The sequence below is a fragment of the Olea europaea genome, chromosome 13, assembly GCF_002742605.1.
Source record: "Olea europaea var. sylvestris chromosome 13, O_europaea_v1, whole genome shotgun sequence".
NCBI lineage: Eukaryota > Viridiplantae > Streptophyta > Magnoliopsida > Lamiales > Oleaceae > Olea > Olea europaea.
The window spans coordinates 1,964,387-1,982,326 of NC_036249.1; the positions used below are offsets into that span (position 1 = coordinate 1,964,387).

The 17,940-nt window shown below is 35.2% G+C and overlaps 4 protein-coding genes and 1 pseudogene across 10 annotated transcripts in view; 1 reads left to right on the forward strand and 4 right to left on the reverse strand.

Moving 5' to 3' along the window:
• Nucleotides 1-417: 417 nt before the first annotated feature.
• Nucleotides 418-4,208, reverse strand: LOC111407243 (UDP-N-acetylglucosamine transferase subunit ALG14 homolog). 6 transcript variants are annotated; one of them, XM_023036611.1, is made up of 8 exons: nucleotides 4,065-4,207; nucleotides 2,907-2,952; nucleotides 2,622-2,719; nucleotides 2,179-2,318; nucleotides 1,417-1,438; nucleotides 1,188-1,330; nucleotides 1,052-1,111; nucleotides 418-897 (listed from the first exon to the last, which is right to left on the reverse strand). In XM_023036611.1, the coding sequence occupies exons 3-8, from the start codon at nucleotides 2,689-2,691 to the stop codon at nucleotides 721-723; spliced, it is 612 nt and encodes a 203-aa protein (XP_022892379.1). In that variant the 5' UTR covers nucleotides 2,692-2,719; nucleotides 2,907-2,952; nucleotides 4,065-4,207; the 3' UTR covers nucleotides 418-720. The 6 variants fall into 6 exon arrangements, with proteins under 6 accessions (XP_022892379.1, XP_022892375.1, XP_022892380.1 ...); XM_023036607.1 differs by having other exon boundaries at nucleotides 2,511-2,719; XM_023036612.1 differs by lacking the exon at nucleotides 2,907-2,952 and having other exon boundaries at nucleotides 4,065-4,208.
• Nucleotides 4,209-6,244: 2,036 nt separating this feature from the next.
• LOC111407242 (chlorophyll a-b binding protein of LHCII type 1) lies at nucleotides 6,245-7,267 on the forward strand. The gene has a single exon (XM_023036606.1). It carries the CDS (start codon nucleotides 6,323-6,325, stop codon nucleotides 7,115-7,117), a length of 795 nt encoding a protein of 264 aa, XP_022892374.1. The 5' UTR covers nucleotides 6,245-6,322; the 3' UTR covers nucleotides 7,118-7,267.
• A 608-nt stretch (nucleotides 7,268-7,875) lies between these two features.
• On the reverse strand, nucleotides 7,876-12,387 carry LOC111408285 (annotated as a pseudogene).
• Nucleotides 12,388-12,801: 414 nt separating this feature from the next.
• On the reverse strand, nucleotides 12,802-16,865 carry LOC111407244 (transcription factor bHLH144-like). 2 transcript variants are annotated; one of them, XM_023036613.1, is made up of 5 exons: nucleotides 16,714-16,865; nucleotides 15,792-15,922; nucleotides 14,711-14,890; nucleotides 13,543-14,449; nucleotides 12,802-13,246 (listed from the first exon to the last, which is right to left on the reverse strand). In XM_023036613.1, exons 4-5 carry the CDS (start codon nucleotides 14,138-14,140, stop codon nucleotides 13,134-13,136), a joined length of 711 nt encoding a protein of 236 aa, XP_022892381.1. In that variant the 5' UTR covers nucleotides 14,141-14,449; nucleotides 14,711-14,890; nucleotides 15,792-15,922; nucleotides 16,714-16,865; the 3' UTR covers nucleotides 12,802-13,133. The 2 variants fall into 2 exon arrangements, with proteins under 2 accessions (XP_022892381.1, XP_022892382.1); XM_023036614.1 differs by lacking the exon at nucleotides 15,792-15,922 and adding an exon at nucleotides 15,460-15,590 and having other exon boundaries at nucleotides 16,714-16,858.
• Nucleotides 14,411-17,940, reverse strand: part of LOC111408286 (beta-xylosidase/alpha-L-arabinofuranosidase 2-like) — a 7,096-nt gene continuing 3,566 nt past the window's right edge. The window contains exons 7-12 of the mRNA XM_023038062.1: nucleotides 16,323-16,436; nucleotides 15,846-15,917; nucleotides 15,514-15,585; nucleotides 15,190-15,201; nucleotides 14,711-14,890; nucleotides 14,411-14,449 (exon numbers count right to left, since the gene is read on the reverse strand). Coding sequence (XP_022893830.1) covers nucleotides 14,411-14,449; nucleotides 14,711-14,890; nucleotides 15,190-15,201; nucleotides 15,514-15,585; nucleotides 15,846-15,917; nucleotides 16,323-16,436 — 489 coding nt within the window. The remainder of the gene's footprint in view (nucleotides 14,450-14,710; nucleotides 14,891-15,189; nucleotides 15,202-15,513; nucleotides 15,586-15,845; nucleotides 15,918-16,322; nucleotides 16,437-17,940) is intronic.

The window sequence follows — 17,940 nt, forward strand, 5'->3', positions numbered from 1 at the left end:
CTAGCAGTTACAGTCTTCCAGGATAAAATGACTTGAGTGGAAGTTGTTGCCATGCTGTTGGCTATTTGAGGGTGTGTATCCTCTACATATCAGCAGTATATTGATGCTTTGAAGTCCAAGACTGACAGCATAAATGTACACAGAGAGCCTGAAATCTCCCTTTTTGAAAGGAAATGAATTATTCATATTTGGCTGTGTGTTTGTATGCAGTACTATTCAAGACTGAGTAGTATTCTAGATAATTTTAGCTCGTTTTGCTTCACAAATTTTCCAGTATTCTCGTCTACCTCACCAAGCACACCATAAATGTGGCAAAAATCTTTTAACAAAGTAGTCAATGATACAGAGAAGTTCAATCAAAAAATTATCGTTCCTAATTTTGGTAGAAAAGAACAGCATATATTACAAGTATCAGCATGCACCATTCTGAACTCCATCCATTCTAATTCGTGAAAATTCAGTTCTTCATGCAAAATCAGCAATGAAAAGGTTTCACTAATCAATGTCTAGATATAGTAACTGTTATAATTTTGTCTCAGTTAAATAACTAACTTGTCCGAAATGAAACTAATGTCTCAAAAAATTATATTTAACTATTGGATGTGTTGATAACTTATGAATAATAATTAATTCCTTCTATGGAGCAAAACATTAAGCTAAGATACAGAAGAACAGAAGCTAGCTTGACTCACGTAACAGCAGGTGCATAAAGTGAATCTGCTACATAAGACAGCCCACATAATTAGCTCGAGGGTACTTCATTTTTAGCTGTGGCCATTGCACAAATAACTGATCAGCCATGTGTAGTTTGTAAAGAAGCAAGCCACTCAAAGATAGCTTCCTCACTCTAGCTATGCTTTCAACATAGAAGATGAATGACCATCTAATCCCGAGAACCTGAAAGATGCATTTAGAATTTATTTAATTAAAAAAAATTATAATGGGCTATTCCCAATCTTAAGGGAGTCAGTCAGAGAATTAATTTTTGCAATGTGTAATGGCCTCTAAGAACTAAGAAATAAAATGGACAATGAAATTGTTGCATTCAAACCTTGAAAAGAAATGCAATTGCACATAGGGGTATACAAGTTCCAGGGCCGTTGCACAAAATCTGGGAAAAGAATGTAGCAGTAAGTATTGATATAAAGGAAATAAAATTAAAACAACATAAAGGACTGTCACAATACCACTTGGGGCCGCATCTTAACCATTAGCCACAATGCATGCACTATTGCAATCAATGTTGTTCCGATAGAAGTTATGTACGATTGACCAACCTCTCTGCTCCTATATATTTGCACGAAATGAGCAGGTCCTACCTCGTCGACACCTGCCTAAAACAAGAAAAGCAACATAAAGGACAAAACAATAATACCTGGGCATCTACAGAAACATGACACCATCAGTACCACTGACCTTCAAATGCAGATTTGACTCCCTGATATGTAAGATATAAGATACATTCAAAATTTATTAACAAAAAACTAGAGTACACTGAAAAGGCTCGCCCTGACAGCTTGAACTTGCGAGAAGATGTGACAGAAAATGATCCATTCTTTTCTGTTGCATTTAAAATCTTGGTTTTGAAAGGCTGGTAAACTGTAAGGTAAAAAACAGAGCTTATACATACTTTCATTGCAATTCATCTATGATAATCAATCCAGAATTATAGCGTTTCTCAATAAAGAGCTAAGTATGATAGATTCTTGGAGAGAAAGTCCTACTGCGGTTAAAATATCATCTTGCCGGCATTCTCAATTAATAAACTGTGTATTCACCCCATGGATGGATCCTTTGAGATCAAACCATATAATTGTGTCTTGAATTCTTGAGTTTTAAAATTATCATGTTTGTTCATTGTTCAAGATCCAAGGAGGGATTCATTTTTTATTCTTGAATTCCATAAACTAGCAGAAGAAATCTGGACATTGCATATCATGCATCCTCTGACCTAGAATACCATTTTCCAGTTTAACAAAAAAAATAACTTTTTGATATTGTACTATTTTCACTTTTTCCACTATCAAATTTTTGTTGTACTACTTTAGGTATCCTAATATTAGCATGCTATCCCTGGATTCCCTGTCCAGGCATCCATTGCAGACTCCTAAATTTAATAATTCACGTATCTGAGATGCCTAGATCCACACATGCCCAAGAATATAGGACATTACATACCTCATCCACCAAGGAATCCTCGAGAACACGGGCCTTTTGAAGACTCATATTATCAGTTGCTGCAGCAACATAATATCTTGGCTTAAACCTTTCTTTCTGCAACACTGCTAACAAATTTAGCATCTCTGCCGTATGCCCACCTACATTAGGATCAAATAACACCAACATTTATATGCAAGATCAAATATTGTCTCCAGTTGCCTGGAATGGGGGCTCTGAATTGGAAGATAAGCGATCTAGTTTAGGGTAAACTGATTGTTCAACCAACTTCTGTGCAAAGGCCGGATCACACTTGAAACATGAAAAATAAAGAAACAGGCTACTTTCTATACCTGATCCCAGAACAATTAATGTACTGAGGGGTCCTGGTGATCGAGTATAAAGTGGTTTGCGGCTGTGGTATAAAACATAAATAACGCGAACTATAATTAAGGTGATGATACCAACAACCAGGAGGAGAAAAACAATTGGGAAATCCATGTTGGACAAGAAACAGCAATTGCTATAATCCATTGCAAGAAGTTTTCAATATTTCAGCCTCCTACATTAAATTACACAAATCATTAGCATAAACCCTAATAGGAGTTGATGGTCAATTAAAATATGTGATTTAAATATCCAGCCTTTCCACAAATATCTCAAAATAAGAACTAAAATTTACAAGTAAATATTTGATAATTAGAAATATAAAGAGCAAAATATCAAAATATTGAGTTGAGTTGACATACTTTTGATTCTTATTCTTCATTTGGGTCTTCAATCCATCGCTTCCCCCTTTGAAACATCATGAATTTTCTTCAATTTTTGATTCAAAACTTCACTTAAATTCAGTTTTCATACAATCTGGGTAATATTTTATACAGATTTCTCACAATGAAAGAGGAAAACGCGTTCTTAAGTTTTTTCCAATATTATGGGCCTAAGCAGTCTGCTACAGATAAAGGCCTCTCCAACTCCTTGGATTAAAATGGGCCAAGATCACAAATGCACTTTGAATGTATGACACGAAGTGTTACGAGGACGCAAGAGATATTATCTTAACTCTCGTGTCTGTTAGGCTAGTTAATTATTTTAATTAGTTAGAAGTCAAGTATAATGTCCTTTCTATGTCTTTTAGAATTTCATTTTATTTAATATTACTAAATAATAAATACAAGTTCAAAACAAATAAAAGTTCTTAATTAGCATTAGCACTGATTTTGAAAAAGTTTGAAATAACAGGGATACTATGTTTACTGAACCGAAAGCTGAAGTTTTCAATTGTCAATCATGCTACCTATGCATCATATTTTACATTATGCAACTTGATGATACATGATTGGACAGTTTATAAAAACACACTTTCCACCCAACACTTATTGAAATACAACGGAATGTACACAAAGATGTTCACCTACATAATTCTTCAATTTTTTGGTGTATGCACCAATTTTTTGGTAATTCGTCATTTCATGTGTTCTTCTCAAAGAGAAAAAGAATGATTTTCATAAACCCAAACAAACTATCTGAAGGGTTCAAAGCTCAACATGTTAATGTGATAGCTCCTTATTCATTGTTATATTCCACCGACAAGCACCATTAAAAAATTTGCTTGATTGCTATTTGAATCAGAAAAAAAGAAGAAGCCAAAAGAAACCTTCAATTTGGTTTATTACAAGAATATTCAAACAAAAAGAAGAAAACTTCTTAGCTAAAATTTCTGAAAAGCAGGGATTATTCAAACAAAATCTGAGATCGAAATTTGCAATAATCTTAGAATTTGACCAATAAAGATAAAGAACATAATAATTAACAAGTACTATTAACGTCCAAATATATCTATGAATTTACAAAGACCCAATTAAAAAATTAAGAAAGCTTCGGTATCCAAGAGTAAGAAAACATACTAAAATAGTTCTGCCCAATTGAATTATAGCAATCGGCTGGACATAGACGAGAGTAGGAGATGCGGAGAGATGCAGTAGAGACACAGAAACACACGACGAAGAGAGAATTGGAGACGGAGTGGAATAAAAATGTTTGGGTTTGGGAATTGGGCTAGGGCGGGTTTTAAAATATTCATTTTGGGTTTTTGTTACTGGTTTGGGCTAATAGGACCACGGGTTCGTATTAAAAAGATGTTTGGTAGTGATTAAAATTAAATTTTTTAGTAGATTGTGATAAAAGTTTTTTAAATGTGTAATTGAAAAGTTATGAGACCCATAAAAGAAGTTTTTGAAATATTGATTGTTTGGTAGAAGGTTGGTGGTTAAGGTGGTAGGATCTGGAGTAGGGTGAACTGTTTGGTGTCGGTGACCAAATATTTGGTTAATTTGAAACTTGCAAACTAAAAATTCGATAATTTGTGACTGAGAAGTAACTTGTGACTAATTAATTTGAAAATTTATGACCATTAAATAAGATGAAATCCATAAAATTTGTGATTTATGAACAACAAATAAATTATGACTTATAATATTTTTTTATTTGTGATCAAGAATTAATTTGTGACCAATTAATTTGATAATATGTGATCAAAAAATAAGTTGTGGCCTATAAGTACGTAGATGTGATCGTTAATTGTATAATTGTGATCTTAATATATTTAATTAAAAAGATTATATTTAGTTATTTATTTATCACCTGTCTTTTGGAATTGTAAATTTATTATCTGATATTGAATTGCCTATTTGTAATACTTGAGATATGAAGTTTTTCCATGAAAAAAGTTGGACTAAAAATTGGATCTGGGCTGCAGCTGGCACGGGTTGTAGCCCAGGCCCAGATACGCCAATAGGCCCATGGTTTAAGATGTTATTGATGAATGTGAACCTTTATGATTCCGTATTTCATTGAATTTCAAGATTCAAGATTATCCATTTTTTGCAATTCTGTTCAACTGGCATCCCTAATACTTTCTTAAGAATTAAGATATGTTAGTACTAGGCTCCGTATTTCTACATTAGCATTTAAAATTAGAGTTACAGTCTATACATTCTAGAGGATTTTTCCATAGTATTCATGACAGATATGACTAAAAATATCGCGCAAACAATCATTGTCTCTCTTCAAACGATCAAGTCACTATTGCATCAGTTCAATCAACCTTAAACTACCATAACATAAACATAGTTAGGGTGCGACTCAATCTAAAATACTTCCAACTTATATACGTAACTAAGCTTTTGTTAGTCAATCATTCTATTACATTCTACCACATTACTTTTCTTATGGTATTCATTTTCAACCACATATTCTTCATTAAAATAATATCACATATAAATAAATAAAAAATCATTCTTTTTAACCACACATTTCAACTATTTCATAATACACTTTTTGAAATTAAACGGGCACAAACAAGGCTTAAATGTTTGGTTTATCTCTATATGTATAACATATTGGTATTATCAAAAGTAACAACTTCTTTAGTGCACCAAGAAATGATGGATTAGATCATCAAAACTAGGCAAGAATCCAATTAAAGGGAGTAATTGTAAAAAATGGTAATGTAAGAATGTGTTCGTCACGCTTCAATATTTACAGGAAACATGTTCATTTGAATTTACTGACACTATTAAAGAGATTATCTTTTAGCGTATTTTCAAGATTTTATATTTTTTCTTTCCCATCCTTTTTTTTTTTTTTTTTTTTTGGGTTTTTTTAAATTTTTTTTTTTTTTTTTTCCCTTTTTTTTTTTTTTTTTTTTTTTTTGTGTTCCTTTTTCTTAATCTTTTTTTTTTTTTTTCTTTTTTCGTATTCAAAGGGAACTTGAATTTAAGGATATCTCTACCCATCTACATTAATGATCCTAAACTCCTAATTCATGCATCTTTTAAAATAAAGATATTAATGCATATCCAATGTCACAAATGGCAATCCTTAATTGGTCAGAATGAAGGTCTTACACAATGGATTAGATTTTGTTGACCTAATATATCCGACAATGGTTAGTGGTGCTAGAGGTTGCCATATGGATGTGTAACGTCGAGCTATCAAAATGTCACCCACCAATGAAAATTCAGATAATGATTTCTTTAGATCAGGACCTTGGCTGCCCTTTTCATATAAATTCCTTTACTGGGATGACCATGAAACGCAAGCCAAATATACCGAACAATTTTTCATTGATCACAGTGTAGCTTTCTGTTTAATTTAGTCTGCAATGGCTGCATCGACAATGGCTCTTTCTTCCCCATCTTTTGCCGGGAAGGCAGTTAAGCTTTCACCGTCGGTTCCTCAGATCACCGGTAATGGAAGAGTCTCCATGAGGAAAGCTACCAAGTCCGTTTCATCTGGCAGTCCATGGTACGGCCCTGACCGGGTCAAGTACTTGGGTCCATTCTCTGGTGAGCCACCAAGCTATCTCACTGGTGAGTTCCCTGGTGACTATGGTTGGGACACTGCTGGACTCTCAGCTGACCCCGAGACATTCGCCAAGAACCGTGAACTTGAGGTGATCCACTGCAGATGGGCTATGCTTGGAGCCCTTGGATGTGTTTTCCCTGAACTCTTGGCTCGTAATGGAGTTAAGTTCGGTGAAGCCGTGTGGTTCAAGGCTGGATCCCAGATCTTTAGTGAGGGTGGACTTGACTACTTGGGCAACCCAAGCTTGATCCATGCACAGAGCATTTTAGCCATCTGGGCTTGCCAGGTCATCTTGATGGGAGCTGTTGAGGGCTACCGTGTAGCTGGAGGGCCACTTGGTGAAGTAGTCGACCCACTTTACCCTGGTGGCAGTTTCGATCCATTGGGTCTTGCTGATGACCCTGAAGCTTTCGCTGAGCTCAAGGTTAAGGAAATCAAGAATGGAAGATTGGCCATGTTCTCTATGTTTGGTTTCTTTGTTCAAGCTATTGTAACTGGAAAGGGTCCTCTGGAAAACCTTGCTGACCACCTAGCAGACCCCGTTAACAACAATGCTTGGGCATATGCCACAAACTTTGTTCCCGGCAAGTGAGCGCGAGAATCCAGCTGAATCATAATTTGTGTGGTGTGGGAAATATCAATGTATATTGGTTTGTTCTAATAAAAAGTGTGTTTTTTTGCATCATTGAGTACCAATTTCAGAATGAATATCTGTGTGATGCAGATTTTTAATATTTGAAAATGCTGAGGCACAGATCGAACTAGTTAAATTGATGGCGATTTAGATAAATAGAAAGGGGAATGAGAGTACTCAATTATCGTATTTTATATCGTCTTCTGTTTGTATCAAATTGTTTATATCCTTGCCTTCTGAATTTGAAGCTGTCAAAGGAGTCTGGATTACTGGAAATCAGCACTTCAAGGCCATAAAGTTACAATTATTTGTTGTAGGAAAGGAAAAACCAAAGTAAAAACGAAAAATAAAAATAAAAATCTCGTGTTGTAAAACACGAATGCATTGAGAAATTTGAAATTTAAATGATTTTTAATAGGAAAATATCTTGTTTACAACTGCCAAGAGTGTAAACCAGAATACAATATCCATTCTTCAATTAAATTTAGATACAGAACATAATTTAGGCTAAGCTTCACTGATAAATTGTATTGTACTTGTTTATTTCTTCACTATCCTTGTATTCGAAAACAAGCAAGCAGCTAGGATGCTGCCATTGCGGGATTGTTGCATTATGAGGCTAAGTTTAAATGATAAGGTAATCACCGCAGGAAGTTCACATCATTTTACGCAGCTTTAACAGGAAAGATAATACGGATTCCATGTCAGATTGATTCTCAGGATCTGGGCTGGTGCAGGACAACGCTAAATGGAGAAGCCCTTCTAGTACCTCTTGCTTCTTGGTAGCACAAGACACTAAACGAGGATGCACGATTTGAAGTAGGCCATTGATTCCATATGCAAGTGCTTTCTGCACAAGTTGAGACAAGGTAATTAGCAATCCTTTTTCTGTAAATCCCGTTGGCCTTTTTGCTGTGATCAGCTCCATCACTATCATACCGAAGCTGAAAATGTCCAATTTTATTGTTACTTTCCTCATGTATGCAAATTCTGATACATAGAAAAGCATGTAACTTATAAGATAGGTCCAGCATCAGAGAAGGGCATGTAAGAATGAGAACGAAATGTTTGTCCCACACACGAAATATGATTTAGTTGTCTATTATATTCTTGAATTTTCATAGTGCTAGTACCAACATATTTTTACAGAAATCATTTGAACTTGGAAAACTAGAAAATCTTACTAGAACACCTCGTGTGAATTACTAAGACATGCCATAAATTTTTCTGATGAAGGACTGGAAAGCATTACCTGGGGCCTTGTAGCCAATAGTCCATTCAAATGCTGATTCTGACGAGATGCTGCTTCCATCCTCCAGGTGAATTCCAAGCATCTTTGCCCAAGTGTGCTTCCATCTTAACATCCAAAAGAATATTAGAAGGCTTCAAGTCACAGTGCACTATGGGTAAATCATAACCGGAGTGCAAGTACAGCAACCCACTGGTAATGGAAACTAAAGCATCGATCCTCTCTATTAGTGTCCAACTGGGATTGTCCTTTGCTGAGTCAGGAATAATTTTTTCGAAGTTACCATTTTCCATGAATTCCAAAACTAATGCTCTAAGCTTACGACTCTCCCAAGCATAGCCGAGCACCTTAACCAAATTCTTGTGCCGCAGTTGGACCAAAATCTTGACTTCCCTGTTGAAGCATTTCTCAGAAACTTACAAGAACTGGTGTAAATTCAGTTTCTTCACGGCAATTGCCCGTCCATCTTCCAATGTACCCTTGAACACAGTGCTTATACTGCTTGCACCAATAACATTATTCTCACTGAAGAAATTTGTAGCGACCTCTAAATCCTTTGGACTAAATCTTTTGAGGGTCAATGCTGTCGTGAACTCCAGCTTTGGATTCTCAAGTTTTTCGGTTTTCTGCTTCTTGATCTTATCGTGTAAAGCTTAAATTGTCAACAGCATAATAATAAAGATAAATACACAACCAAGTGCTGAAAAGATGAACAATGTCTTCTTTCCGAGATGAAACTTTTCAGATTATTCCTGGTGCTACACGACTTGAAAATTTCTGTTCCACAAAGAGCTGGATTTCCTCGTAAACTAGTTGAAAATGTTTTACCAAATACACCAGCTTCATGAACATGGCCTTCAAGCAGATTGAAAGAGTATTGAGAAATTTCAAACTGAAAATATTGTCCAAGCTTTTGGGAATGATGCCCTCAAACTTGCTTTGGGACAGATCAAGGGACGAAAGATGCCTTGGACTTGCCAAATTTTCAGGAAGTGCACCATTCAACTGATTCCTGGAAAGGTTCAGGTTCACAAGTTCACTAAGTAGAGGAAAAATTTCGTGGGGAACTTGGCTAGAGAGATTGTTCCCTGAAAGATCTAGGGAGATCAAATTTCTGCAGCCCTTTAGTGCTCTGGGAATGCTTCCAGACAAATTATTGTTTGACAAGCCAGTAACTTTTACCATTTTCAACATGATAATCTCGTCTGGGATTGTCTTGTCCATGAAATTGTATGAGAGATTAAGGGAGATTTGCAAATTCTTCACACTTGCAATCAGTGACCCTGGAACAGATCCATCAATATTGTTAAGCCGTGCTAAACTATTTGGCATTGTCCCGTTAAGCTTGTTTCCGCTGAGATCCAAGTAAGACAATGATTCAAGTTTGGAAATAGCACGTGCAATTGGACCAACAAATTTATTGTTCTGTAACTGGGGATCAGTAAGTTGTTTGAGCTCAGACAGATTTTCTGGGATTAATCCTTCTAGCTCATTGCCATTCAGTGCAAGGGGCTGGAGGAGTTTAAGTTTTGAAAGTTCTGGACGATCTGGACCTGAGAATCTGTTTCTGTGAATCACCAAATCTATCAGTTGACTTAGATTACCGATCTCACTTGGGATTGGCCCGAATAATGAATTATCACGTTAGCGCAGAATTCTGAGACTCACCAGTCTGCCAATGTTTGCGTTGAGGGTACCTCTAAAGTTGTTTTGGCTTAGGTCTAGTAGTTCAAGCTTTGAGCAGTTGAAGAGGTCATCAGGTATGTTACCTGAGAATTTATTGTTCCCTAAGGATAAATACCTAAGATTCAACAATTGCCCCAATTCCTCAGGTATTTTTCCAGTAAATCTATTACTCGTCAAAGTTATCACAAGAAGACATGTACAATTGATAATACTAGATGGAATGCATCCCTCGAGGAGATTTTCATTCAAGGTTAAATTCTTCAAGTTGTACAAGAATCCAGTATCTTTTGGAAGTGGCCCTGTCAGTGAATTGAAGCCTATGGACAAATATGTCAAGTTCCACAAGTTTGTAATCGTTGAAGGTTCTCATTGGTGAACCTATTTGAATGGAGAGTCAGCACTTCCAGTGTACTCAAAGAGCCGATTTCAGAAGGTATATTACCAACCAACGCATTCCGGGAGAGTCCCAAATGAGTTAAAGAGATTTCATCTTAAACAATGAAAGTGGAATTGTGGTGTTCAACTTGTTATTGTACAGCCTCAAGGCCTCTAAGTTGACCAAATTTCCCAGTTCCAGGGGGGATGCCACCGGCGAACTGATTGCTATATATGTTGAGCAAGGTTAACTTCGTACAATAGCCAAGTTCAGAAGGGATTTTTCCAGAATGAAAGTTGAAATGCAATTGAAGCATTTCCAAATTTGACATATTTCCAATTTGAGGAATTTTTCCAGATGGTCAGTTGTTACTTAAATCTAGAGCTTGTAATGACTTCAATTTACCAATAGAAGAAGGTATGGAACCTTCCGAATTGTTATGAGATTGTTGTATATGAGGCCGAGTTGTAATAAATCCGTGCAGTTGCACAAGCTATCAGGGTTGCTTCCATTCAAGAAATTGATTCCAAAGTCTATTGTCTGCAAATTTTTCAGAATTCCGAGTTCTGCTGGAATAGAACTGGTAAGATAGTTCTGATAAAGGACTAATAGAGTAAGCTGTTTGCATGATCCCAATTCAGGTGGGCTTTTTCCTGAGAAAAAATTCAGAGTTAGATCAAGAACCTGAAGGCTGGAAAGGTTCCCTAGAAGTGGAGATATTTCACCCATTGGTGATTGAGTTTTTGAATGCTTTTAAAGCTTCCACCTCAACTTTCAAGTCCATTTCTGCAGAAAGAATCCCAAATAGGCAAGTGAAACATATGAAAACTGCGAATGCAACTCTTCGAAACACCATTGCTTCTATAGACACAATCGATATTGCATATATAGCTTCAGTATGGATTTTCACATAGGTTTAGCAGAAATATATAATGTCCATTACTATATCTCTATCAACAGGGAAGACATACGAACAAAGCACTGCAATAATGACTTTTAGTTGGATAGTAAAAAAGCGCTAAAAGTGAATTATATAGAAAAACAGAACTATACAATCATGATTTTAATTCATTTCTCTTTCTTAACACCAACTACGGCCAATGTATCTTGCCGAAATATTCGTGAAAGTCCACAAAATCAACTTGCTAGTCCACAGCCTCCACCAAAATAGATTGTAACCTATTATGAATGTGTAAAAAATCCTCTAGCCCATCTACCGTATTAAGACAATCTAAATGTTCCCAGGTCCAAAATAAGTCTCAAATTTACAAAGGAGTCACGTGGATATGTATGTAGGAAAATAAATAAATTTTAGACCAGCAATAAAGACTTTGATTTAACTCGGAAAGGGCACCTTCATGGCTGTATATGGTCAACTTGAAGATTAAGGTAAAAATAAGTACTGTGTGCCCCAAAAGCGGTTTGCATATAGCCCTTCCAGATCTGTCTGTAAATGCAAATTGGCAGAAAATGTCAAATGGATTGGATGGATATTTTGATGATTCTTGGGTGGTGGCATTTCATTGAAATCAGCCCCATTCTGATGGATATCCTCTAGAAGCGCCCCCATATCCCACACGGGTGTTTGGTTTATTCAAGACAAAGCCCATCTCTCCGAAGAGTTGCTTGTCACAGAAAATGATTGTAAAGTCGAAAAAAATTTAATGGGAATCCAGACACAAACTAGTATAGAACGCCGATTGTATGCATATTCTCTTTTAATCTGTGCTGATAGCTCGTTTTCATATTTAAGAGTTCATTTGCCACAATTCTGAAGCTCGAGAAAATAAGAGAGAGCCTTGCGACTTTCAGTTTCGCATGCTTCTCGTGTCAAAAATAGATTATCTTCTGTTGCTTTCCATAATTCCATCCATCTATTTAACAAAATCATGGTTTTGCAAATGAAACAAATCCCTTTTGAATCATAAGGATTAAAAATTCTCTTAAATTTTATTTTATTTTATTTTATATTTTTTTTAATTTTTGGTCCATGAACGTGTAGGTTAAAATCATAGTTTCTAGCAAGGGTAATGTATGTAAAATTTTGAAAGAAAATGTAAATAATAAGGCAATATAAAGTAAAAGATTATTACATTGCCCTTAATTGACAAAGTTTTTGAGATTACAAAAGCTAATGGATCCCACAGAATCTGATAAAAATAATGAATTCAATAAAATATATATTTAAAAAATAAAGTCGGACCAATTTATCAAACGGGCAGAATAGCATCCTATTAACCATAGTGGACATCTAATCCAGCATCACATATGCAACGAAAAATAAGATACATATGCGTGTATGCGTGTAAAAGAAAAAAGGACACAAAGCAGGGAAAGAAAACACTCAGAATCACTCATCTATTGTTATAATGTTTAACATAATAATGGAACAAACAAGTAAGAAACAGGTCATAGTACAGAGACGGAAACAGATTAAGCCCAATACAAATTAACTATCGTCCATAATACCTGGGACCATTTTACATTCATTCTGTTCACATACGTAGAAAACCCTCGAAGCCAGAATGTCTGCGGGAAACTAAGCATTATTAGACTTCTAACACAACCAGATGTGTAGATACAAGATATCCCAGGCTTTACGAAACTAACTGATCTGGTGACTAAAACGAATGCATTCTTCATTGCTGAAGGGAATATGTTGCTCAAGCATATTTTGTCGAATTTCCAGCTCCCATCTCCTGCACTTCAACCCTGAGAGACTTCAGGTACTTAACAGCTTCATCAAGAACAGCTACAGTGCTCATCCGGTTGGCACCACGAAGCCAGAATGTCTGCGGGAAACTAAGCATTATTAGACTTCTAACACAACCAGATGTGTAGATACAAGATATCCCAGGCTTTGTTAGGGTACATCAACTCAGAGTTCATGGCTTTACGAAACTAACTGATCTGGTGACTAAAACGATTGCATTCTTCATTGCTGCAGGGAATATGTTGCTCAAGCATATTTTGTCAAATTTCCAGCTCCCATCTCCTGCACTTCAACCCTGAGAGACTTCAGGTACTTAACAGCTTCATCAAGAACAGCTACAGTGCTCATCCGGTTGGCACCGGGAACAATACCTCCTAATGCCTTCACCATTTTCCTCATTTTCTGACGTTTCATGTCATTAGAAGACTTCTCAGAAGGAGGTGACCTCCTCTTTCTAGACACAGATTCATAATTAGAACATGAATCTGAGGAATCGCTCTCATAATTTGCATCCATTCGTGCTGTGCTCACCTCATCATCTTCGTATTCTTCAGTTTCATCATATTCTGTGCTCAATAGAGCATCGATATCATCAGAATCTTCTTTAAAAGAAGTTATTTCTTCGTCTTCTTTCTTATCCTTCCAACCAACGTTGTCTAGGCAGTTAGACACACCAACCCCACCAAAATCAGGATGAAGAAACTTAGAATCAATCTCGGGATGGAACGTGATTTGGCTTCTGTTATTCGTTTGGTCAAAGATTATAAAATTCCTCGGGCATGCCTCAGAGGTCTGAAAGTCAACACCATGTAAGGGCCTAGAAGGTTTTATACCTGAGGGCAGAATTGTTCCACCAAAGATGGATGCAATAGGGGTCTTGCTCTTGTAGCAACCACCCACTTGATCAGGAAGAGGAAGGATGGGATTTTGAGGGAAATACTTCCGGTCACTATGCATTTGGAACAGTTAACAACTTCACTGATATACAAGTCTGCAGCTTTCAAAAGGGTTCTCTTCGATTTCAAATTGGACGAAAGTTTTACGGTAATAAATTAAGTAAAAAATATGTTTGTGGTACAACTAAGTTGTATCCATCATCGTGAAAGAGAGCTATCTGGTTCGTTCAATAGTTTTTGCGTTCAATGCTAATTCGAAAAATTTCAACACAACCAATACCAAAGGAGAAGGCCACCAATCCCAGTCTTACAAGGTGATTACCAAACAAGACTACGTAACAGGTTTAAGCAACTGACGGAAATATTCAGCCTGTAAGCAAAAGATATTCATAAGCTAGCTTATCAAATAATATCTTGAAATTAATAAACCCCATGAAAATGAAAATTTTAAAATAAAAAAACCCCAAAAAAAAAAAAAAAAAAAATTTCCCCCCAAAAACCAAAAAAAAAAAAAAAAAAAAAAAAGTAACATAATAGAAACAAAATTTTCATAAAAATAATTACTTATTAATTTGATCCCAAACTGAGATTAAAGCACAACAAAATAACTGCAAACAGGCAGCACACTTACCTGGCGAACTTGCATCAATTGGTAGAAAGCAATAGCTCCAACATTCATCTTAAATTTTCCAACTTCCTTTACTTTACGATGTTTCCTTTGGGTAACTGCAATGTACATTCTCACTACTCCAACCAAAATTAAGTAGATCACTATAGAAGTAAATAGAAATTTCACCACTGGAAAAGACACCTGCAAAATATTCCCACATTAGAATTGTTATTGACAGGTGAAAAGGGTAAAAAATCATATAATTTAAATTATCAACCTCCAGATTTGGCAACAAATCATAGAAGTTAACAAAAAACAACGTTCAGATTATATTAGAACACGCTATATCCTAACTTTAAATCTTGCACAAACTTCAGTGTTTATCTAAATCAATTTAACACACTGCCCCTTTTTTTTTTATTGAAGTACCCCTTTGTGTGATGTTGAACATTTGAACCAAATTTCAATATATATATATATATAATGGGCACCGGTAGCACCTGTGACAAGCACTGGTGACATAGCACATAAATTAATTGGTGAATCATTAAATTCATGGGACCTATCATTATCATATTCACCAATCAATTGTTGTGGATCATTTCCCATATATATCGGGAGACTTAGGCATAACAATGGGTGCATGACATCTCGGTGTCTACCTCTCGATACAATGGATAGTGTATTATAAACATGTGAATTTTTTCAATAGAGTATTCATACTAACTGAGAGCTGAGAAAGAGTGAAAGGAACGAGGAAGGAATCTCACCAAATGAAATCAAATTACACAATAACCCAAAAGAATGCGACCAATCGCACACACTTTCCACAATAACGAGACGCCCAAGACATGTTTATCTACTTCTTCAGCCCAGATTGCAGATTCAACACAAACCTATTCTGAAGTGAAACAATTGGAACCACGTATTAACATAGGCACAAAAAAAAAAAATCAACAACCAAATGGCTAGCCTTTAAAAAAGACAAGAAAGAATAAGTACACTTCAGAAAATCCTTAAGAATAAGCTAATTCTTAAGGCAACTTCAAAACAAATTTAAGTACAATAAAGAAAGTTGAAAGGAACGAGGAAGGAATCTCACCAAATGAAATCAAATTACACAATAACCCAAAAGAATGCGACCAATCGCACACACTTTCCGCAATAACGAGACGCCCAAGACATGTTTATCTACTTCTTCAGCCCAGATTGCAGATTCAACACAAACCTATTCTGAAGTGAAACAATTGGAACCACGTATTAACATAGGCACAAAGGAAGATCAACAACCAAATGGCTAGCCTTTAAAAAAGACAAGAAAGAATAAGTACACTTCAGAAAATCCTTAAGAATAAGCTAATTCTTAAGGCAACTTCAAAACAAATTTAAGTACAATAAAAAAAGTCGAAAACCAAGAAAAGCAGGGAATAAAAATTTTAATATTACTTCACAAAGATATTGAGTAAAAAACAATGTCTAAATTGTGAATATAGAAAAGACATACGTACCAGAAAATCGAAGGCAAAACCCATAAAAAAAGAACCAATATTCACAGATCAACCATCGTATATATTAAATAAATTCTAATCTTTCTCTTCAACAACAAACTAAAATAACCCTCATATATAAATACACCAATACAGATATAAATATGTGTAATGTTCATACTCATCAAAGATTCATAATTTGTTATACCCCCGACTCTCAAAGACAATAGACACATAAAAATTTCCGCATATAGAAAATTCTACAGCAAAGGCAGTAAAAGAGTGAGATTTGTGAATACCCGTGGAAAAAAAAAAGGCAGAAGAAGAATACAATAAAATCACATATAAAAAGCAAATCTCTCTCCAAGAACGAAATAAATAACCTCCATGTATAAATACCCATAACAACGGCATAATATTCATATTTATCCAAGATCCCTCAATTTGTACACGCATGTTCAAAAATAAAATCATGTTCATAAAGCAAATTTTCCAAGAAACTAATAAAAACAGTATAAGAGTGAAATTTGAGGATACCCAAAAGAAAAAAACTGAAGAATTAACCAAGAGGGCTCTTGCGATAAGCTTCAAGATTAGGAAGAACTTTTCTTTGCTTGAAAAATAAAGCAAACACGAGTGTGCGTTAAAGAATGGTTATGGGAGAGTGAATTTAACGCAGGAACAGCGTGGGAGAATATAGGGAAATGTGAGGGGGAGTCAAAGGAGGGGAATTAGAACCGTTGGATTGGGGAAAGAAGGACACTTTCCGTGTAATCCGGATGGGGTTTCGGCCCTTGGATCATAGAGCACGCGTGAAGAAAAAAGGTATGTTTGACAAAATGCGTATCTACTATTGGAAATCGAAATCTCTCGGGTAAATGCACTTTTCAGAATTTTATTTATTTTACTACTTTGTTACCTCTTTTCAGTTAAAAATTCCAATCCTGTTTAATAATGATATTATCCAGTTCATTAATTATTTTACTACTTTGTTACCGCTTTTCAGTTAAAATTTCAATTCTGTTTAATAATGATATTATCCAGTTTATTAATTATTTTAATACTTTGTTACTGCTTTTCAGTTAAAATTCCAATTCTGTTTAATAATGATATCATCCAGATTACAAATTATTTCTTATTAATTACATTAATTAATAAATAAATATATTATCGAAAAATTGTACCATCTATTCCAATTTTTTTAAGTGCTGAATCTCATACGTAACGTAGGAGAAAATCAAATAATTTTCAAGAAATGAGTTTTTACCCTTTACTGTTATGGTGAAAAACATGGTAAAAATATGAAGTTCTAGATCAATCACATTCACATGCTTTGATAATCTATTTGAATGATATCTTCACTAGACTGTCATTTTTAAAAAAATAAATGATCCATCACGCGTACATAAATTCTACCTTGTGATAATGTGCATTTATTAAAAGTCAATGACCTACCTAACCAGTTGTTGCAAAGCTAGCTAGTACTACTACACTACTCAACTAAATTATAAACTAAGCAACGCAATGTGTGCGATACAATAATAATTTATTCGTGACCTTAATAAATTTAGATTTCCATTCCTTAATCACAAAAATGAAAAATATGATCGTTATCATTACATCAAGTCATCATATTTGACTTTCTATATCATGTGTGAATTCTATAACGACTATATTTTTCATTCTTATTCTTAAAAAAAAATGAAAATCAAACGGGACCTTAGTATGCTTTTAATCAAATTTCTGTCTCGCTCAAGTAAATTG